This window comes from Athene cunicularia (genome assembly GCF_003259725.1).
Source record: "Athene cunicularia isolate RWA chromosome 10 unlocalized genomic scaffold, athCun1 chr10_part1, whole genome shotgun sequence".
Classification (NCBI taxonomy): Eukaryota; Metazoa; Chordata; class Aves; order Strigiformes; family Strigidae; genus Athene; species Athene cunicularia.
In genome coordinates, this window is record NW_020799112.1 from 20,803,934 (window position 1) to 20,826,620 (window position 22,687).

Consider the following 22,687-nt stretch of genomic DNA (forward strand, 5'->3'; position numbering starts at 1 on the left):
AGGCACGGCCCCCCCGGGGCCTGCCCTGCAGCCCAGCACTGCCCTTTAGGCTGAGACTACCGGCGGCTGCTTAAGGGGCCGCCAGGACACCCGGTCCCACCGCTGGGTCCATGGCAGGCCCGGCCCAGGAACATCAGCCGCTGCCTCCTGCTCCGTCCCGGCCAGGCTCCCCCAGCGCAAAGCGTGGCTGTGGCTGCCCCCTCCCCGGCAGGGTTCCGGGCCAGGTTGGACGGGGCTTTGGGCAACCTGGGCTAGTGGAAGGTGGCCCTGCCCGGGGCAGAGGGTTGGAAGTGGATGATCTCTAAGGTCCCTGCCAGCCCAAACCATTCCATGATGCTTACCTCTCGCCACACAACGGGCTCACGGTGCCCCACGTGCCAGCACGGGACCGCTCGGCTGCACCCCACCTACCCCGAGTTACAGTGCTTCGTCTGTGTCTTACATCCCCGTTAGAAAACCTAAAAATAGATGGTTGGAATAAATGCTATTGCAACTTCTTAGATCGTATCAAGAATTGGCCTGACCTCTTAAGTCATTCCTAAGGCAAACTCTTAGTTTTACATCCCCATATTTGGCTTTTGTTTTGTTTTGAAGCGGAGAAATCTAGTCTGTGTTTATGTACTACAGCAGTAGCTGGAATGATATCTTTACTTTTCAGCAGTGCTTTACACATACCCTTTTTTAACTGGAGTTTTCCTTACGATTGTTAATCCTTGAGCAAGAATTTCCTATTGCATTTCTCACAGCAGGAGAGCAAGAGGGAGAGGCTGCTCTTTCTCTTAGCAATATCCTTTTCCACCCTTCCTGTTTATATAGCATTTTTGTTTAACAGGACGGAGCTGTCTGACAGTGATTCTGCCCGAGCTATAGCTCCCTTGCTCTCCATACGTTTAACCTGGGCCTAGCCTACCCGCATGGCCTTTCCAGCACCACTTTTCCTTCAGTCCTGGCTTGGCTGAGTTGCTCAGGAAGGCAGGGCCAGTGCTGGGGCTCTGGGATCTGATGCTGCTGCTCCACTGCTGCACCCAGAGCTGCACGGTTGTTCTCCAAGGCTGGGGGGAAAGCACAAGACGTGGGTTAAAACCTCTCTGTCTGGGAAGGAATAGGTGTTTTTGATGCACAAACAGCTTGACAGAGCAAAGTGGGGGGTGTCTCAAAACGCTGGGTTTTCCAAAGCCCCCCTGGCCAACCTTGAGCAGTAAGAAGTACAATGGGTACTTCAGTGCCCTGTTCCTCTATCTTCATTTATCTAACGGGAAGTTAAGGCCCATCCTGGTTCAACGGTTTTCACCATTACTTCAGAACAAAAATGTGATTTTCACAGGTGCCAAGTCCATGCAGCCCAACTTAAGAGTCCACAGGCAGTGGCCCTGAAGTGCAAGAACCATGAGATTTCTCCTTGCAGGAACACAAGTGCAAAGACACGATGTCAGCCTCATCCTCACTGGAACTGGTGATTGTTTGGGCACTGATGTCACTCAGAACAAGCTGGCTCAGCACTTTCCCCAGCCCCTCACAGGAAAAGGAACAAAACTACGTGCCTAAATTAAGGAGGTGCTTTTTTCAGTGTCTAAACTGAGCACTTCCACCAATCGCCTTCATGCTGACCACAAAACCCACACTAAAGTGGAGAGGACGGCTGACCCAGCACCTCTGCTGACAAGGCAGAAAGCCCAACTGCTGCATCTCAAGGTGATCTGCACATACGGTTTAGCCAAGCAGCGATAGCTCCAGCCCTCAACAGCATTTCGGTGGCCAGCTTTCAGTGGCACCCCCCTGCGATGCGAGGAGAATCCTGCGCTCCCACAAAACACACAAACACACTCACACTGCATTTTTCCAGTGCATTCCTGAGTGTGGTGGTGAGGATCTGGAAAGAAAACATCATGTTAGCAGTGATCCTTCTGAGCAGGAATACCCAACCTCAGCTCCGGCCCACTGAACGCAGAAGTAGCTCAGATGGAGTTTTCAGGTACTTTCGAGGACTGCTCGCCCTCAACTGCTGTAGATCACCTTGGGTATTTCCAGAAGATATTCCAGAAGCAATTTTCTGGTAGATCTGGATTTTTCCCTAGACTATTGCAGGACAAATGATCTAAGAAACAATATGGTGCAAAAAGTAAATGCCAAAAAACCAGAAAAACCAGCTACCATTACAAGTACCTAACAGATGGGAAAAACACCTATATAGATGTTCTCAGTATGTAAAATACAATTTATTGTATTTAGGCCATTCATAAGTATCAACACAATGTAGTATGTTTGAAACAAACATCTTACCAATAAATACTATCTAAACATTAATCTTTTGATCAAACATGTACAGTGTATTGACTCAATATTGCACAGTGAGCTCTATATGACATTTCCATAGTGCATTCAGTTTGTTACAGGGATAGTTTGCCACAAATATTGCGAGGCATCAGAGCTGACTTTTCCAAGTGAAAACAGCTGAACTATTTCATTAGGGACCGAGGGCTGATACACATGTCAGTGTCCTAGGCTAACTGGTTATGGATTCATGGAACCTAATGTCTTCGCGAATGAGGAGACTTTTTTCCTAATACAATCTTTATAGAATTGTAAAAAAAAAAAAAAAATCACACTTGCCAACAGAACGAGGATATTATTATCAAACTTATGTGAACAGCCAACTCCAGTGATCAGTGAGCTCGTGACTCGTTTCAATCTAAATATAAAACATATCTTTGATCTTTTCAGAGATGTATCTCACTGCTTGCATTTCAAAGGCCAGACTGTGCAAGCCCCCAGCGTTAATTACTTCTGCACTTTGCTCCCTGTGTGCCTCTGCTCAGGTTAGGCTCAGTACCTGTGCGTATGAGCAGAGGTGACACACGCCAGTCTCCACATGCAGATATAACGTCCCAATAGTTCTATAATTGTATAAAACTCTATCTCAGCTTTAGCTGATCAAATTTTAATTCTACAGCATCAGCTCCACATGGGGGTAGTCCTGCCAGCTTGTGTTGTGTTCCCATGCCCACACAGAGGGCCGGGTGCTGCTGTGCTGCCTCCCCGAAGCCCAGCAGCTCCTCCATCAGATGGGCTCTGGTGGTATCAAACGCTGGCAGGACTGCGGCTCACGGCAGGTTTTCAACAACTCTTGTTCATTCTCAAGTCCAACTATGACAAAACTCTCTCCGCCCAGTGGGAGATACTGTTAGAGTGAGGACTGTACAATTTGGCTTGTAAGGTTTGACCCATATTTGCATGACCTTGTACTGCTCTGATGCTGCAGAAGGACCTTACAAGGGGCACGTACTGCCTTAACACACGTTTAAGCCACACTGCCCTCCAAAGTGGTATGAACTGCTCAAAATACAAATAAGAATCATGATCACAGAATGACTATGACCGACTTGGAAAAGATTTGACCATCAATATAACAGTGCTCAGTGCTTAGCGTGTAGTATCTCTTAGTGCTTAGCATGTAGTATTCCTTTAAGTAAAAGAAAATTCACTCACCAAGTGATACAATTAAAAATTTCTAAGAAACTACTGGTTAAGTATTACCTCATGATCATGTAAATCATGTTTATATCCCTCCTCTTTGCAGTTTATCAGTTTGTATATATTTAGATTCTTTATATTCAGCTAACAGAGATGAAATACTTATTTCTACCTAAAAAGACAGTAGGCAAAAACAGGGATTGAAAGGATTCCTTTTTTTGTACAAAAAATACATTTTTATGACAACAGCCGGTACCTTCACAGTAGGTCCTTTGCTCCTCTACTTACTAACAAGGTTCAGTCATCCATAATGCCATCATAAAGTATCAGAATTGTTTTTCTTTCCACTTTTCAACACCAGAATTCAATGCACTACTACGGAATGTTTCCGAACTCTTATGCTACATCCTGATAAAATCAGGAATCTTTTTTCCTTTTTACTTATTTTACTTTAAAAAGGAACGCAGTTCATGCAAATAAATACATAATGTGCACCGAGCTACTCAATTCTATGATACAAGTGACTTCAGAGAAAAGCCCCTTCATCATTATCTAAACTAGTTCTAATAAAAGAAGATAGTTTCGAAACAGAATTAAAATTATCCTACAAGTTGATGTTTGCTATGTGTTCAAGCAGCTTACATTTTCTACCTAGTTGTGTTAATCTGTGGGTTCAGTGTCACTCTTCTGTAGTGTAGTGAATATTTGATTTTGAGGGGTGGCTTTTTTATGCAGTTTTTGTAGTCCAGGGTTTGTCTTCATTTGATTCTGCATACAGGATCTCAGCTTAAGCCCAGATCTGCAGAGAGAGTTGAACAATCATTTATGACATTGACTATTCTATCAAAGGTTTAATTAAAATTTGGCAAGGGAGTCAGCTTAGCGGTACAGAGTACCAGCAGCAATGAGACTATTTAACCCATAAATTCAAAATTTAACAGTTCTGCTATCACTTCGTGGGGATTTTGTAATTTGAATTTTCTGATCGTGTTTTACGCTGTGTTTTTACATCCTTGTTAGTCCCTTTAGAGTCAATTTTCCTGTTACAACCCTTCCTCCCCATCCCTTTTTTTTTTTTAAACAATCAGACAAACGAAGAAAGAAGCATCCAAAGTAGGTTCTCCCAGCACTTACTCGGAGAGTGTGGTCCCAGGAGCCCGAGCAGAATGCTGTTCCATCGGGAGAGACCCGCAAGGTGCTGACACGATTTTCATGTCCAAACAGAATGGATACACGGGACCCTTTCAGTACATCCCAGACATTTATGGTGTAATCATTATAGCCTGCAAACAGCAGGCGACCTGCAAAGAGAATGAGATTTTACAAAGGGAGGTCTTAGGTCGCTAACACACCTTGACTTCCCAAGGGGAGGACACACAACCCGCCTTCCTGTGCCACCCTCTGTCTGCATCCCTGACCACTGCCTCCCCCAGGCTGGCCGTGCTCCTGCCAGACACCCCTGCTCCACTGCCGAGCCAGCCATGCTAAATGCTGAACCAGTTAAACTTTACGAGTTAAAAATATACTTAAAATTGAGTTAAATTATGTAGAAACTGTTCGGTCATTAGAGATGGGAGACGACTCCAAATCACGGCAGACTGAAGAGCGCTTCAACAGCTAATGCAGGGTAATGACATTTTGCTCAGGCTTTAAGCAAGAAGTTGAATACAAATGGCTGAATGATGAGCAGACAATCTGGTGATTCGTTGTCCCCAGCAGGACAAGCCGAGGTCCTTGAGACATTTGCCTGTCCCAGGCAGAGGGCACTTCACCACCCGCTCATCCCCAGGCAGGGTGACAAGCAGCTCTGCATTTGTGTTGGGGCAGGAGAGAAGACTCGAGCTCATGTATCCAGATCCGGAGTGAAAAATGGTCATGTCTCGGTTTTCACGCTCCTCTAACATACTTTTACTGTCTATTAATCGTTTATTATCCTTTTAAAAACTATGTAAGTGTGCTTAATGGTCTAGTTACATTTCATGTTTCCTTTGAAATGTTTTTAATCATTATTGTGAAATTCTAACCCAGTTGTAGTTAATGGCAAAGTATTTCCTGCCTTCAGTAGGGCCAGGAAAATACTTTTCGTTGCTACAGCAAAAGCCAGCTAGGTTACTTAAAGAGTAATTAATTTTAGAGGGGAAAAAAAAAAAAAAAAAAGCTTTCATGCATTAAGTTTCTTTTGGTACTTATTATAACTTTTAATAACTGATGCTTTATCAAATTAAACTGTCAAAATTTTACAGTTTCCCCTCAAATCCCAACACTAAGATACCCTCCAAAGTTCAGGTCTCACCGCTTAGAGAGAAGTCCACACTGGATGCTCCAAAAATGATGCTCTCTTTGGAATAAATTGCTACTTCTCTGTCTGCACGAAGGTCATATAAACGACACTAGGATTGAAACAAAACCAGCACACATGCCTCAGTAAAGGCTGGAGTCCATGGCTACTAATTTCATTGAAAAAATGGGAGTGGGAAGGACTGCAGCCTAACAGGCATCACGGGAAGCAGCTTCTTTCCTTCCGCTATTTCTGCCTGCTGTAACTGGGTCTCCTCTGGAGTCTAACAGGAATCTAAGCAAGGCTCTTTCGTATAAAATGAGTTAAGAACTTGCTTTTCCAAGCTGCTTCTCTAAGCCTCCTGCCTGTCCTGCTATGAAGTGGTGGGCTTTGGACCATGGCTACCCACTGAAAGTCTCCCCACCCACCCTCTTGCTTCCCCACTGTGGTTTCCAACATATTAGAGCATCCTGCTGCTGGGGAGGTGCACAGGGACACAGTCTTTAAAAAGACAAAGGTTTAGCCACAGCTGGAGTCTGGGAAAACGAGGATTAAATCTCTAGGCATCTTTGAGAAAATGGCCCACGTGGCACAGTGCTCAGACAGCCCCTTGGCACGGGGAAGCCTAGATGGTGGTCCTCGCTCTGGGTTAAGACAGCAAACAGACCCTGCCCTCCCATGAGGCCTCTCTGTCTGGAAAAAAACCCACATGAAAATAATTCAAGTGAAATAATATATTTTTATACAGATCTTTTGTTTTTACTTCTCATGAAAAATCCCCAATCACCTCTACAACCTGCACTTCCTGTTTGTGCCATTTGCCAGCAGCACACTTGGGCTTGTTTAACGTGAAAACAACGTACGCAGCCCAGAGTTCGCTGCCACGCAGAAAGGCCGTCTGTTAGCCCTGAAATCAAAATGCACTTTTGAAACTATTTGAACTAAAACCCCTTCCTCAATAAGTTCGGTTTAAGCAAACACTGGCCAGATGGGTTTGCTAATATTAGGAATTTACTAATGAAAAAATGGCTGGTATTCAAGCCTGCGCATAAAGAAGAGGCTGCTTCGCTCACAGGGAGGTGGGGAGCTGCCAGGTGTGTGAAGTCCAGGTCTCCCAGTGCTCCACACTGATGAATATTTCCATCAGTGTCCTGATAGGGAGTTGGGGTCACCGCAGGTGACAGCACTGCCATGTGAGCATGATTTTATGGTTTCCCTCCAGACAGTCAGGATTATCTGTTCCTCAAAATCCCTAAGTATATAAATCGGGTCAAGGATACCAGTCAGTGTATCAAGCCATAATGCTGAAAACACCAACCTCTTCATTTAAAGAATGGAGGAGATGGAAACTGCCAAAACCTCCATCAAAAGTACAGAGATGGAATTTCCCATTCTCCTGCTCAAGTTGGGGGTGTCAGGAATAGTTAAGAGAGAGAAAACAAAATATCAAGTAAATTAATAAGCACAGGAGCCCAGAGCCTGTGGTACTGGGCATAAAGAGTGCTCTCATTGGTATTTAATGACGGGCAATTTCTCCATCTCACTCCCTCAGCATTTCAACTGCTCAAAGTACTGCACACAAATGGGCAGAGAACCACTAGGCTCACCATAGAGCTGGAGGTATTAATTTATAATTGCAGCTTTTAAGACCTAAAAGCAGAGTACGCTCTCTCCAGAAGTCTTGGAAGGTCTCCACATCCAGTGAAGACAAAGGGAATGCTTCTCTCGAGCTTAGCTAGTATTGGAGCAGACTCTAAACATGCTCTGGGCAAAGTACTTTGGAAAGAGTCTTCACCCTCATGCAATTTGGTATGATGTTTGAATAAATAGGATAAACAAGGTGCCAGGTGCCTACCAAACATCTGGCTCTTGAGTTATATTTATATTTAACTGCCAGCTCAGTCCCTGCAGGGCTGGGGTACAGGCAGAGCCTGGATCCCCCCCGGGGATCCACCAGCTGCACCGAGACCAACCAGCTGCGTGCATCACTCGGGGGCCCAAAGGCACCGGGAGGTTAAGTGGCATTTTTCATACGATGCACTGACCAGAATTACCTGCCAATGCATGCTGTGCGTACCTTCCTAGCTGCTTGCTCAGAGATAAGATCCAGGAAGAGTTCTTATATCATCCAGGATGACCTGGCTGTGGTGGTGACTCACTGCAGTGAAAAGCGCTGGCGGTGAGTCAGGCTGACAGCGAGGAGGAGACGGCCCTGGCCGACACCCCCGGGGGCTGCGTGTGCAGGATGCTCCGACCTGGGGCCAGCTGACAGCATCTGCCCAGCTCCAGGCCCAGCCCACGGCCCCTCGCCCTCGTGGGCAGGCTCCCTTCCTGCCCTTGCTGCTCCTTCTGACACGTCTCGTCTGGTTCCTCCCATGTTGTGACCAACAACTACATCAAGCCAAATCTCTTCCAGTAAGACAAGTCATTTTGGTCATGAAACTTCAAAACACTGAAAATCTGAAATGAATATCCAGGCAGTAATGTAGAAAAGTTTGCAGAAGTGACCTCTAAAGTGTTACCAGCTTTCCCTGTAGCATTATATATAGTATTTAATATGTATTATATTTAGCATTATTATTTCTGCAACTTTGGTGTCACAGGCCCAATTTAGTCACTTAAAGGTCCTCTGTGGATGTGACCTAGTCTTTCAGGAAAATCTGACTTAGGAAGTAACAGAACTTCCCTAAATGAGGTTGCTGAATTAACGTACCGTGGCATCGTCTGAACCAGAGGCAAAAGCATCTCCACTTGGGTAATATCTGTGCATGAGTAAAAAAAGACCAGAACACATTACACGACTTGGATGAGGTCAGACTTCAAAAATAGAACCAGTGCATTGCCCGACATTGCAAATGTGTCCTCTCCCAGAAACATACTGACCTGACACTGTTGATATCTGAATCGTGGGTTTCAAATGACTGGATGCACTGACCAGACCGCATATCCCAAACCATGGCTTTCTTGTCACAGCCCTAATAAGACGAAAAAAAATTCACCACAGCTGTGCAAATGGTGACATTCACTCCTCAAGTGCCTGAGACAATGTCACCAAGCCCAGCTACATTCAAAGGCTCTGGACATCACAGCTCTGAGGGGATTTAACCAGCAAAGCAGCCCCAGAACTGGGTCGGTACCCCCGAGCCTGGTGCAGTTGCAGGGAGGAGCTGGAGGCTGTATGGCACAGAGGGGTGCAGAGGGCCTGGGGTGCTGGCTCGGGCAGTCCCATCCCAAGCAGCACACACATCCCAACCACAGGCCCAGCCCTGCTCCGCCTGCGCTGCTGCTGTACCTGCGGCTGCAGTCCCACTGCGCTGCAGAGCTGCAGAACTGACTCATTCCCTTACCACTTAACGTGCCCAAGATAAAAAATTAATACCCGGCATTTAAAGTTTTATAACTAATTCTTTTCATATACTGAAACAGAAAATGAAGTAAGTGCATCCGGATGGTCCCCTCCCAGAGTTAACCCCTGCCGTGGCTCTGCTCCCACATGCTCAGCGGCGTGGTTGGGATGAGAAAAAGAAGCGTAACAGCATTTCATCTCACTGTCAAGCTCTAACCTGCCCTTCCAAGCTGTGCTTTGAAAGGATCATTTAACACTCCGTGCTTGCTGCGAGGTGCTCAGCACCCTGAATGCTTTGGGCAAGGGGCTCAGCCCACAGAGTTTGCAATGTCCTTGGGGTGGGAACCACCTCACACCCGCAGGGCCACGCTCTCAGCTGCGATGTCTTGCTGCTGTCACAACTGCAGTGACAGGAAAAAGGAGACAGACTTTTCTTTTAAGACTAATGAGAGATTTTAATAAATACGACCCCGCTGAGGGGCAGGCTGTAGGTAGGCTCAGCTCCAGGGGGCTCAGCCTCTCTGAGGCTGGGTGGGAAGCACAGGGCAGGGCAGGCAGCTGCTGTTTCTGCTGGGCTAGAGCATCCTGCCCAGCAGACCATGACACACGTTATTTATTTTTAAACAAATATGATTGCTAATGAAATTAAACAGTTTCGTCACAACTCTCTTCTCTCTTTTTTTTTTTTTTTAAATTATCTTGTTATTTAAAAGAGGCAATGTTCCTTTGTAGCAATTCTCTTGTTATTTAAAAGAGGCAATGTTCCTTGTGGTTTCTGTGCAGGGGAAACCAAACAGGATAGAAAACCTTTTGGACTCAGCATATTTCCCTCTCAAGCCCCGCCAGAGCCCAAGCTCAGCCCTTTGTATTCCTTCCACATGCACTGTTCTTACTGACCTCTCTGGTAGTTTGGGGGCCAAAACTCATCTGACAAGCTGGTGTTTTGACTCCCAAGGTTTTGAAGGAGAAACCAGCAACCACCTGCAGAGATGGGCCCCCAGAGTGGCACCCAACTTGCCCCGAGGAGCAGCGCTCGGAGGGCACTGAGCTCAACAGCCCAGGACACAGCCCTGAGATTACCCAGCAGGGCTGGGATTTTTAGTTAAGTCGTTAAATGTAACAGGACCCAGACTACCTGCTGATGTATTGGCACTGCTTATTGCAGCTCAAGGTTACTGTATGACACAGGCACAATACACAGGGAGTCTCTCTGTGCCACCAGACCTTCAGGTTGCACTGTTTTGGCTACACCTGCATTGACATGATACAAGAGAGATCTTCACTGAAGTGGTATTTTGCATGTGATGAAGTAAGCAAGTCCCTGTAAGCACAGACATGCCCAAGCTGCTACATTAACACAAGTATGACATATCCTCTTAACAGTACCATAGCTGCTTGCGATTCTTTGCCCTATAATAAGCTGAGCTGTTCCCAGGGAGAATGAATCTATCCTTTCTGGGAAGCAAGCTCAGTGACAGGAAAGCCCGGGAGGAGTAATGCACTCGGAATTAGCTTTCAGTCACGCTCGGAGCAGCTGTGCTAGCAGCAGGCAAACCGGGCCAGCGTGCCGGGCTCTGCTCCTCATGGGCCAGCCAAATTTGATAGAAGAGCCGTAACAGAGGAGGCCCAGGTTTATTGTGTGGGGATGGGACCATGACTCCGAGCACAAGTGGAATCCCATAATCCATGGTCAGCACCCTCTGACACAAGGGCCACTTCCACCAGCAAGCACAGGAGCAGCCTTGGGTCAGCGCTGGTGGGGCTCAGAAACCAGGTACCTCCAGCAAAGTTACTGGTCATGATCTGTCTCCAGTGAGAGGTCAGCTAGCTCTCAGCCCCTGCCAGCTCTCACCTGCACACTAAGTTTCTGATGCGGGAAAGACCAGGACCATCTCAAAAAGCTGCTGAGCCCCATCCCACTCACCTTTACGTCTTGCCTGCCTCACTGCCCGGCTGCATGCCAATGGCTCGTCTGCCCAGGATAGTGATTCCTCAACAGCAGGCCAAGATTTGAAAGATGCCCTAGGTGCTTTCTCAGACCAGTCCTGCAGCCCCAGTGAGGTTTCTGTGTTCCTCCGGGCTAGGACAGGGAGCAGGCAGTGTTCCACTGACAAAGGGGCTTTACATGCCTCTGGTACCACTGGAAGGCACAGGGGACTCGGCAACAGCTGAAGATGTGGCCACACCTCATCTCCCTGCTCCAACTTGTACGAGAGTTTAGCCAGCGTCCAAGCTACCCCCTGGTTTCTGGGGAGCAGTTGAGGGACACAGTGGCACGCACATTATTTGCAGCCCCACTTCGATGCCCTGAGCAGTGGCCTGGCACACCCTGTCTGGCTCCAGAGAGCCGGGCACGAGAAACAGCCAAATGTGGGAAGTTGTCTGCTCTGCTGGGCTCCTCTCCACAGGGGCTCACACCTCCTCTGCCGTACCAGCCCGCTGCTCCGAGCCTTTCCCTTCCCGGGAGAGGCGTTGTTTTGATCTCTGGATGGGTTGCTTTGGTGTGGGGTGGAATTTGCTAAGTAAGCAGAACTGCAGTCAGACTGGCTGGGTGGGTTTGACCCCACAGTCAGGGGTTTAATTTGCTCCAGCTTGGAAAATGTGCTTGCAATGAGTGGATTGTACTGGGGCTTCCAACACATACTCCAGCACTCTCTCCATAAGATCATGAGCCTCTTGCTTTGCTGCCTTTTCCCTTCCTTGTTCCTCAATTTTATATTATGACAAGAAGCTCCTGCTTACCCCAGAGACAAATGTATTTCCCGTTTCAGAAGGGGCTAGGTCCAGGCACAGGACATCAGCTCCATGACCATGGAAACTCTGTAGAAGCTGCCCACTCTCAACATCCCACAGAGCACAAGTTCCATCTCCACTTGCTGTCAGGATCTATAGGACATGGCAAGAAGAGTCACAATACAAAAATCAGCAGATGATCTTCAAGTTCACAAAGAAACAACTGACATCCTATACATACACCAAGGACAGTTTTAATTTAATTAGATATTATGCAATAAATCAAAGCCATAAAGACAATCTGAACCTAAGCACAGTTTATGGTTTTTATTCCTAAGGGAAGAAGTTAAGAGTGGAAAGGAGAGCTGCACTGACACAGCTGTACCTATACAGTGTTTCAGCAGTGGTCACTTTTGTGCAGTGGGGTTTGGAGAACTGATGGCCATAAGGATCTGCTGGCATTTCCATATCCTCCAAGAAGGAGGCAGAACCAGAATGGTATTCCTGTCTGCCTCTGTATTTAACCCTATGCCTATTCAGGCTGCTGGAATTCAACCTGGGTAAAAAGAACTGTTGGAGTTAAGTATACCTGTTTAACACTCCAAAAAAAATATTTTTTTTTTTCTGCTTGAAATAGCCAGGTTAAACCCAATTAATTGGGCTTAAGGCATGGATTTTCTGAAAGGGAAGTAAGCCTGTCTAGACAGTTGTTTGATAAGTCCATCGCCTCTCGCTTGTCCAAAACCATTTGTGTGTGAAAGGGCTTAAACATACACTGGGCTGAACACAGCTCACAGCTTCCCTCATCTGCTACAGTGCTTGTAGAAATCACATGTGATCAGCGCTTGTTATTGTGGCTAAATCCTGATGATGCTCAATTGTTCAAAATTTCCCCTTGGCACCCGAAGCTGTTATGCAATCACAAATTCTGTAGGTTGAAATGGGCCCTGTGCACTGGCGTGGAAGGAGGCAAGGATGAACTTAGGAGGGCTCTCCGTCTTGTACACAGGTTTTTCTCACGGTCAGTGAAGAAACTCAAGGGATCCCAGTGGGTAGTTAGAAGTTATAAAGAAAATACTCTTCAAGAAGAAAACGATCACACAATCATGAAACCATTCACGGAGTTGCATAAAGGTTAAACACTGAATATGTTTGACAGATGCTTCAAAAACTCCTCCCATAAACAGAGGTCTGCAAAGCTGCAGAACAGACTGTTCCGAATCCAGACACTAATACTCTGAGATGATAATAGCAGAAGAAAGTCCTGACTTGTCTTGCTGGCCAGATTTTGAGCCTACATCAGTGAATTCTCTGTTCTGAGGAATATTTGTACTCGGCTGAGGAATGAAGACTTTCAGCTCTGAGGATTTGCTCTTGTAATAGTGTGTAAAAAAGATATGAGGGGAATAGGAGGAGCTAAAGGTGGAAGGGAAGGGTCTGTTGGAAACCCAGAGCTGCAGCTAATGCTTAAATGTTACAGACTCAACTTCAGAGTATTGCTACTGAAAACCAAACCAAACACCCCCCCAAAAATCCAAACCCAGAAGGGAATTAACAATTAGAGTCCGTCTTGCTGCGCGAGGGGCTCTGGCAGCGCTGGATGGGGATCCTCGCCTGGCGCCTGGCGGCAAGAGGCAGCACTTGCACGGGGCAGGGGACAAGAGGGACACGCAGCCCCTGCTCGCCAGGAGCACACGCACCGGGGCTGGGAGCAGCGGGCAGAGGGACCACCCTCACCCCTGCCTCCCCGGCCACCGCCACGGGCCTCGTCCTGCTTCTCAGCCCCACCGCACCGGGAGCACGGCTGCCTGCCCTGTGCCAAAACACCCGAGACCCCAATTAACTGGGGCTATTAATACCCCTGGAGCATTGCCACGTGGGGAGCATTATCACACGGCAGAGCTGCAGATTCCTAATTCAGGCAGCGAGGCTCCCTGGCTCTCTGCATCCTGAGGTAGGGGAGGCTCTTTCTGGAAAGGCTGATTTGGGGCACCAAGAATGAGGGGTGCACAGCCCCCAGCCCTGCAGCTCAGCACTTGTCTCGGCCCAGATGGGACCATGATGAGGAGCAAGGCTGGGACCCTCTCCTTCAGCACCCACACAGCCTGACAGGGGCTTTAATCAATGATGAACCACCACCACTCCTCTTCCCCCTGCACACCGACTCCTAAACTCCGACCGAGCAGCCGAGGCAGAGCACTGACAGCACCCAGCAGTGGGGGCACTGGGCTGGGGACACCCCTGCCATGCACTAGGGCTGCGCCAGGACAGGTCCCACAGCCCTCAGCGACACGAGCCAGGAGAGCAGAGCTGCTCCCCACACCGCTGGGAAAGCTCCTGCACAGGGTGCTTGTTGCCTGTAGGTACCTGCAGAGGTACTGAATAATTTTAATTCTGAGGCCATTAGGTAAAACAAACAAACAAAAAAAGGAATCTGGGATTCTCTAGGATTCCCTACATAACAGGGGACCAGCAGAAGCTTGACTAATGCACTTGCTTGTAACATGCAGTGCTATAAATGATCACTTATAAGCCTACCAATCACAAGAAAATTTCTTTTTAAAGTCTTCAGAAAAATCTCTGAATCACAGAATATAAAGCACCTAAACCCACTGTGGTATTATTTAACAACAGCAATACACTACCTTCAATATCAATGCAGTTTGCTGTATTTAATACTGAGAAAAAAAAGACCCAACTTTTCTTTTTCTATTATAAAAAATAAATAACTATTATTCCTTTCAGAAGATTTAATCGCAACACATATAGGTACGAACAAGAAAAGAGAATACTGGTTTTCTATCTCATCAAAAACATTCCATTTAATTTACAGGCTGCTCTAATTCCGCAGGGCTCCTGCACAGTAAGGTCAGGGCTAAACAAGCCTGAGCGCTGGGTACCTCCACCACTTGTTTCCATGGCAATGGACTTAAATTAGCACCTCGGAGTCATTATAGAAACCATAGAACGACACACAACAACATACTCTCGGGCATCTCATGTCCGGAAATAGAAGGAATGAGAGCTGATATTTCCTTCAGAAGAGCTCTAAATATCTGGAATAAGGGGACAAGTTATACTATTTCCAGCAGCTCTGCTGACGCAGAGAGGAATGCTGAGCAGAGCTTCAATGAAACTCAAAAAACAGAGAGGACAAGGGGATTATCCTGGCTCTTTTCATCATCTTTTGTGTTCCTGGTGAAAGAGATCTTTGAGATCTTCACTACAGAGGAAGGCTGGCCTGGTGTCAGATCTGCACTGGGTTCCTGGCTTTGCCATCATCTCCCACTGTGGGCCTCTATGCTCCAACCCCCCAGCTGCACAGTGGGGAGAGCATCACTCCTTTCCTTCGAGGGAACACGCCACTGCGTGTACAGACAGCAGGGCTGGCCCGTGGGGCCATCCTCAAGCTTGAATATCTTACTTGGTACAAACTAAAAATACTGAAAGGAGATGCAGAGTTGGCTCGACGTCCAGGATAAAGCAGACAAACAACACATTCTCCATCAGCTGGCACAGCACTTATCCAACCCAGTCCTAGCCGAGCTGGGTTTTTAACTACTTGGATTAGTTTGAGCTCCTAAAAGCACAAGCCAGCAGGGCCCCAGCGAGCGGAGAACGCACAGGTAGCAGCGAGCTCCCTCTGCAGAAGCGACAGGCATGGCAGCCTGGCTGTGACAAACATTTCCTTAGAGCAGCTTCTGCAGCACCTGGGCGCCCCGAGTGCAAGGGCACTTGCACCACCTACGAGTGCAGCCCCTCTTCGGTGCTGCCGGAGGGCGAGCAGCGGGTAGGGAATGCATTTACCTGCATGTCTGAGTTAGTGAAGCTGCAGGCAGACAAGTAGTTTGTGTGCATTGCAACTGATTTCTTCTTTGCAGCCATATTTTCATTTTTGTCAAATGTCAGAGGGTACACAGAACACTTGTTGTCCAGGCCACTAAAGAGAGCAATAATAGCAATAACAGAGAGAGGAGAACTGGTTAAAACTGCAACGACAAAAGGCGAGTGGTGATAAGAAGGAAACCACCTGTCAGTGCTGCGCTGCCAAAGCCTTACAAGTACCGACTTCCCTGTATTGTGCTGTCCGGGATCTCCCCGCGCAGGGAAGCCCCAGCTGCCTCACCAGGCTGGCTACTTTAGAGAACTTCAACAGCTGCCCCTCAGTATTTTTTACCCTCATCGAGTTTATAAATGGCACTGAATGAAACCTCACGAAAGCATAAACTGGGAGATGACATAGCAGTCCCCTCGGGGTTAATGTTTCGCATAGAGCCAAACTGCCACTTTTCTGTCGGCATCTGTCATTGCAAGGATCAGCATTCAAGCACCATTATTTATCTACTTGAATAGATTGGACCTCTTCCTATGGAAGAGATGGTATAGCAAGTAGTGGGTGTGAAGAAGGGGTTTTTAGCAGAGTTTGGAGAAAAGGCAACCTCTGTAGCTGGCGTGTCCCTCCTGGGCAGTTGCACCAGTTAAGCTCCATCTCCCAGGCCAGATGTGGGACTCTTTTCTAAAAGGTCTGACTTGTCTCTGACCCTTTTCTAGAGTAGCTCAGCCCTGCTCTGGTCCCTGGGATCCCAGCATACCACCAGGTGCTGGTTCTGTGCCTTAGATTACATGCACAGACAGCACTCAACTGGCAGCACAAACAGAAATACAGAATTAGGTAGTGCAATGCATATACGCCCTCCCTGTCTCTCTTACAAGTGTGAAGACAATGTTTTCTTGCCATTCTTCGAGTTTTAGTCAAAAACACAGTTTCCAGACATCCTCTGCACACACATTTATGGAGTCTGCCTGTCTGTCTCAGTCTGTTGCTTTCTAGATTTGCAAGCTGCTCAGCAAAGTCTCCCTTTGTTCCTTTCTCTTGTCCCAAGCTTGCTTTGTCTGTTTGATCCACCCAGTCCCTTTTTAAAAGATGTTTTGTCAACATCTCTTTGTTTTCTCCCCTGCATAAACTAAATTTTTTTCAAACCTGAGCTCTCAAAAAACTTGGAGAAGATTATCAACAATGAGGTTACTTCTCCCCACCCCATCTTGGCAAGATCTATTCATGTACTGGTAGTCGTTAATGACTAACCTTCTCTATGCTGTAGAAGAAAAGAGTGCAAAGTGAGAGCAGGATTAAACCCCCTCTCCCTTAGAAAATATATCCAACACACACAACCAAACTGGAACAGGGAAGCTGCACGCATGCAGAATTCCTAACTCATGATACAAATGCTGAAAGAGGATTGTTTTCCATGCTTACACAAATGTTATTGCACTGAAGTCAGTGGAGATAACGTGTACAAGCCGTTATGGGAATAGAATCAGAGGCACTAAATGTGGTCCTTTCACCCACAACTGAGGCACGCAAACTTCTAGCTGTCAGCGTCTGAAGGCACTGGGACACCACTACAAAATCAAGCTTCTCTGTGTAAGCAGCTGTGGAAACTGGGAACTTACCCACAAGCAATGGCGCATCCAGATGGGGCGTATGCACACGCCATCACCCAGGTACACGGCATCGTCACCGCGTGTTCCTGAAACACAGTAAGTACTTCTGTAAACTCACATGTCATTGTTTCTCTAATTGGTGCAAGGAAAACAGAGTCAAGCTGTATATTGAGTATGTCTGTGGGACATTCTTAGTCAGATGTAAGGCTGGGACAACCCTTACTGCAGAACCCAGCAGAGCGGCAGGAGGATGGCTAGTCCCTCCCTGACACTTTCCACCTTACTCATGAGCCTCAAACTGATCAGAGAATGTTTTAGCTAGGTTATTCATGCTGTAAAAGGTCCCCACTGCTGCACGCGTAGAAGCGAGTCACAAACAAGCTGTTTTTTCTCAGCTGTGTGGAGCAGGGTGCACAAGGCAGCCCTGGCAGGACCTGGAGGAGCAGTGAACACCACGGCTGAAGGATGCCGGGTGATCACACATGGCACCTGGTGCAGGGGTTACCCAGGGAGGAGCCCTGCCTGCCAGCAAAGAGCCTAGCCCAGAGCCTCCCACTGGAAAGCACAACAAACCTGACAGGGACTTTGCTCAGAGACAGGTCAAGGGAGGTGTTTGCCCTGAGCCCCTCTGATCTGAGGTGCTGGTGGAGGTTTGCATGTTACCCCCTCGTCCCCCTGCCTCCTGTGACACCTGTAAGCCCTTCAGCCCTTCATCTTATCCCATTGTGGTCCACCCTCTGTACAGAAATCTGACTTTTGCTGAAGTTTCACTTACCTTGTTGGTAGTGAAGGAATCCCACACGATCACCTTCCCATCCTAAATGAAAGCACACAGAGAAAAATTGAGGCCTTCCAGAGACATGGCTGTCAGCTGACTTCCCAGGTTTGGGGAAAACTGCTGTTCCTTTCCATCCCCCAGTCTGTTATGCCATGATATTTTTGTCTCCTTTTTAATAACAGCACAATGGTCACTGCAAAGCACCCAGGGGACACTCACTAGCGCCAGTTATGTCTCTGACCAGAAGAAAAGCGTATCTGCTCCTCACTGAGACGACTGATGTTGGCTTAAAAGACCGATTTATTTTAAATTTTTTTTCCCCTTTCCTTTTAGCAGGTTTATGAGAACGCCTCTCACTTGCAGCACATGGCACGGACAGGACCATCTCCTGAGGAAACGGCCTCTAGTGAGCCCTCACTTGCCTCCTTTCAGGCACGATGTGTCTCTCCCAGCCTGTGATCAGCACCCCCCAAGCCAGCCACTCTCCCAGTTGGTATCTGTCAGTGGCTCAGTACGGGGCCTCACCAGTACAAGAGGTGACCTGTACTACACATCACTTGCTGAGCTGGAAGCACTCATCAGAACTATTTATGGACATCGCACTGTTCGTTCATCCTCCCTTTCCTGTCTTTTCCTGGTTTTCCCTTTACTTCTCTCTACACTTACTTAACTTTCAATTACCCATTGATACAATCTGCCGAACAGCCATGGTAAGAACCCTCCACAGAGAGCTACACAATCACTTTGTGTATGCCAGCTACTGTGCCTTATGTACATAATACTGTTACCCTCCCCATGCCATGAAAGCAAAATGTTTATTACTGTGAGCAACAATTGTTGCTGTACCTGGACTCACCACAGTTCTTAAAATAGAGTAAAAAAATGCAAAAATGCATTACAACTTGCCTGTTCAGCTTCCTGATCTATACACTGACATTTTAACCACATTAAAAAAGTGACATTAATTATTTAAAATTATTCTCTTTGCCGAGATCACCATGAATGGTAAAACTCAGAGTGACTGAAGGTGCCCTGCAATGCAGATTGCCTATTTTTATCCCGCAAGTGAGACCCCTGACAGATTTCATATAGGTCAATGAACAGCTGTGAGATGCAACAAGCTCACTCACTGCCATACAGGGCTCAGAAAGAACCAGGGGATCTAGAAAGTAATTATCTCATTACCTCCTCCAGCTCATGAGACCGGTCTTGAGCAGGTGCTAGGACTGTTTCTCAAAACGGCCAAGTAAATGCAGTTATTTTGGCAGGATGTTTGAGGCTTTCAAGGTCACACCAATCACACAGACTGCAGAAGAAATTTCTGTGCACAGGAATCTCTAGAAGAATCAACATTTCTTCCCCTCCCTTTTTATTTTCTCTACACACATGAACTGAAATCATTACTAAATATTTTATCTGTAAAGAACAAGGAAATCAAAGTGGCCTCAGGTAGGTTCTCTCTATTTTTTATTGTAGCAGGGAATATGGGGAAAACCTGTATATGACCGGACAAGAAATATTTTGGGTATTAGCTACAACAGGTGCAGTGATGATCAGAAGCTTGGATTTATGCTCTCTGAAAAAATACACTGCTAATGAACTGCTTTAAGGGCATCCTGAAAATATTTACACCATACACAGGTATCGTCTGCAAAGAGTGGCACACAGCACAGCCAGATTTGTACAGCGCCCAGCAGTAGCTTGGAAAAACATCTGCCCAACAGCGTACCTGGGAAGAGCTCACAATTCTTCTCTTGTCTTTGCACCAGTCCATACAGAGAACTTTATTTCCGTGGCCCTTCAGGGTCCTCCTGGTCTTCATCACAAACTGGCCCAGCGCCTCCACACGCTCTGCCACCTGATGAACTGCAAACAGCTGATGGTTAGAGCACCCTGCATCAAAGCTCTGCCCTGGCAAATCTCTATGTTTATAAGAGTCGTGACACTTGGAAGAATTAATCCATGAAGTTTGAGTCTATGGTGCAAGCCAATGAACTCTGCTTCAGAGCTGGCAGGTGGTAAAACCAAGGTGGGTGGTGTATGAACATATTCACCAGATAAAGAGAAGGATGAATTCACTCAGGGCTGGAATTCCAGAGCTGTAGCAGCTGAAGCTCCTGCAGACCATCACACCCAAGTATAACTGGAAAAGAGATTAACCCCTTTCCCCCCTCTTACTGGGAAATCCTCAACCTAACTGAGGCTTGAAAACGCACAGCCAGCCTCCAGCCTCACACGTACCTCAAGGTACTCAGCAGAGGTGAAGACCACTACTGGGTCTTGGAAGAAAAATCACACAAAAGAAGAGAGTAAGCATGAAATCTCCAAAGTTTCAACCATAAAACACTTGTTCTGGATGTGAGACTCCCAGCTGCAGTCAGCAGTGGTGCAGTGCGATACAGGTACTAGCCACTGGCTCTGGAGACTCCTCTGCTGAGCCATCCCTTCTGGTGGGCAGGGGAGCACCAAGGGCCAGGACACAGCTCTGAGCAAGCAGGGAAGCTTGGCATTCACTCTACCCAACTTCTCAACAGTGTCTATGGACACTGAGGACTTTGTGGGTGGGTCAGCTTTTTCCTTCATGGGAAAGAGAAACAGGGCAGGCAAGCATCCTCTGGTGGAAAAGTCAGTTCTTTCACACCTCATTTAATAGTGGTACTTTCAGCTGATATTCTTAAAAACCCAACAAATTTACGTTTCCAATTGTGCAAACTCACTTTGACATAAAATTCATCCCACTGCAGCTGATACAACTAAAAGGTGTCTCACGTAACCCCGATGCCTCATGCTGGGGTTATCTGCACACGTCTGGGAGAAGGCATCACCTGGGGAAACCTATCTGCTCTCCTTCAGCGTTGTTCACCCAGTGTGGAGCTTAGCAGGGCCATGATGTATCTTGGCAGCACACAGAGCATCAGGGAGGGTGGGCACTGCTTCAAATGTCACAGCAGAGCAGGGGTCCTGGGGCAGGAGACCCCGGCACCAAAATTAAAAATCAGTCTGTCTAGAGAAGAGATAATAGGACCCAGCGCCTCCCTGCGTTGGGTGTTTCTCCCCACTGGCATCTAAGATGATCCAGCTGCTGTCAGCTCAGGGGGCAATGCCTGACACAAACCTTTTGAAATAATGCAGAAGCTCACATGCTTTAATGAGCTGGTGGAGGAAATCTTAAGCTTTTCAATGCCATGCTGGAGCCTGAGCTCCACATCCCCCAGGGCAGGTGACTGCTCTGGAGCTGCATTGCTGCTTCACCCTTCGGCACTTTTCTAGAGCTGCAAGGAAGCTCGAGGGCTGTCACAGTGAGAGAGCAGGCATCCTCAGCTCTGAGACCATTCCCTGGCACGGGGTCAGGGCAGCAATTTCTGCCCAAGGCAGACACTGATTTCTAGTGGATTAACTGTTCAAGAGTTGTCTTTCAAAACCACCAGTCCCACAGGCTGTGCCAGAATAATGTTCTCACCTGAAACCTTTGCTGGACCAGTCTCACCCAGCCAGGGGACAATCTGTGCATACCAACTCTAACAAAAGGTCAGAAGCAAGTTTCTGAGAAAGTATCATATAAACCCACTGAGGAAAAGATACATTTCCTCCTACTTCTGCCCATGGAAACGTGCCAGATGATCCAATCAAAAGACATGAAAACACAGGACAGGAGGTTATTATGGCAGCTGGAAAGATGCTTGTGTCCAGAACATATCTGAAAAAACAAATGTTTCACAGACAATGGACAAAGTGTTTCCATTATGTCAACAGAGCCGAGGGCCTGTGGAATTGTCTGGTTTAGCCTTACTGATTCTCTGAGGACGCTTATCTCCAATCACAGCCATAATAATCCTGCACCTGCCTAGCACAGGTTTTAGAGTCAGATAATGATTTTGAAGCATTCCCCAATATTGTTTCAAGATAGTTGAAAATGATGCACTCAGGCAAGTAGATCAGCTAAAGCCAATAAGTAGCTTCAGTGGGTTTACAAAGGTCCAGATATAGCAGGCTATTTTTCTAAAATTTATGATTTGATGCAGTTTATGACTTGATGCAGATACTACTGGGTCATTGATCTTTTCTGTGCTGGGTCAGTTGGTCCTAATGGTCTTTCCTGGCCTGAAAAATTTATGGATTGCATGAACAGAACAAGCTGTTTTATCCACACCTAAAATTTTAAGCGATGGAATCGAATCCTTAAAATTGGGAGGATTGAAAATGAAATGAACGTTTGGTATTTCCTTTTTCTACCCACATTTTTGAGAGCTGCTGTTCAAAGCCCGTTGAACAAATAAGGGCAATTCTAGTTCAGCCAGCTGTTTGTTTTGGGAACCATTGAGGGAAAATCATGATCAGAGCAAAAAAATGCAAAAGATACAATTTTAGATTAGGAAAAAAACCCCCAACAACCAAACCAGAAGAGATGCTTTATACTGAAGCTTACAATCTCTGCAGAAATAGTTGTTGGGGATAATTTAAGTGCAAAAAAAGCTCTGAGAGAGAATCAATGCTATGAAACATCACGAGGGAGCATTGTTCTATAGCAGCGTAAGATTTTTGTCTTAGAAATCACATCATGGCTATGCAAACGCAGCCTTCCAACGTAAATGTACAGATTTTACATATGGCAAAGACATAAATACCCTATGACTGC

The 22,687-nt window shown here is 46.9% G+C and overlaps 1 protein-coding gene across 1 annotated transcript; it reads right to left on the reverse strand.

Moving 5' to 3' along the window:
• Positions 1–3,914: 3,914 nt before the first annotated feature.
• Positions 3,915–22,408, reverse strand: GNB5 (G protein subunit beta 5). The gene is made up of 11 exons (XM_026856486.1): positions 21,646–22,408; positions 19,781–19,917; positions 18,049–18,090; positions 17,283–17,359; positions 15,636–15,768; positions 11,838–11,981; positions 8,633–8,724; positions 8,463–8,511; positions 5,765–5,861; positions 4,606–4,772; positions 3,915–4,270 (listed from the first exon to the last, which is right to left on the reverse strand). The coding sequence occupies exons 1-11, from the start codon at positions 21,791–21,793 to the stop codon at positions 4,259–4,261; spliced, it is 1,098 nt and encodes a 365-aa protein (XP_026712287.1). The 5' UTR covers positions 21,794–22,408; the 3' UTR covers positions 3,915–4,258.
• Between the last annotated feature and the right edge of the window lie 279 nt (positions 22,409–22,687).

Excerpts from the sequence above, each read along its gene's own strand:
- GNB5 (XM_026856486.1), bottom strand. The coding sequence starts at position 21,793 with ATGGAAACACTTTGTCCATTGTCTGTGAAACATTTGTTTTTTCAGATA. Across the intron at positions 5,862-8,462 it reads CTGGTTCAGACGATGCCACG|TGTCGTTTATATGACCTTCG; the intron begins GTACGTTAATTC and ends TTTCAATCCTAG. Across the intron at positions 4,773-5,764 it reads TGTGGACTTCTCTCTAAGCG|GTCGCCTGCTGTTTGCAGGC; the intron begins GTGAGACCTGAA and ends TTCTCTTTGCAG.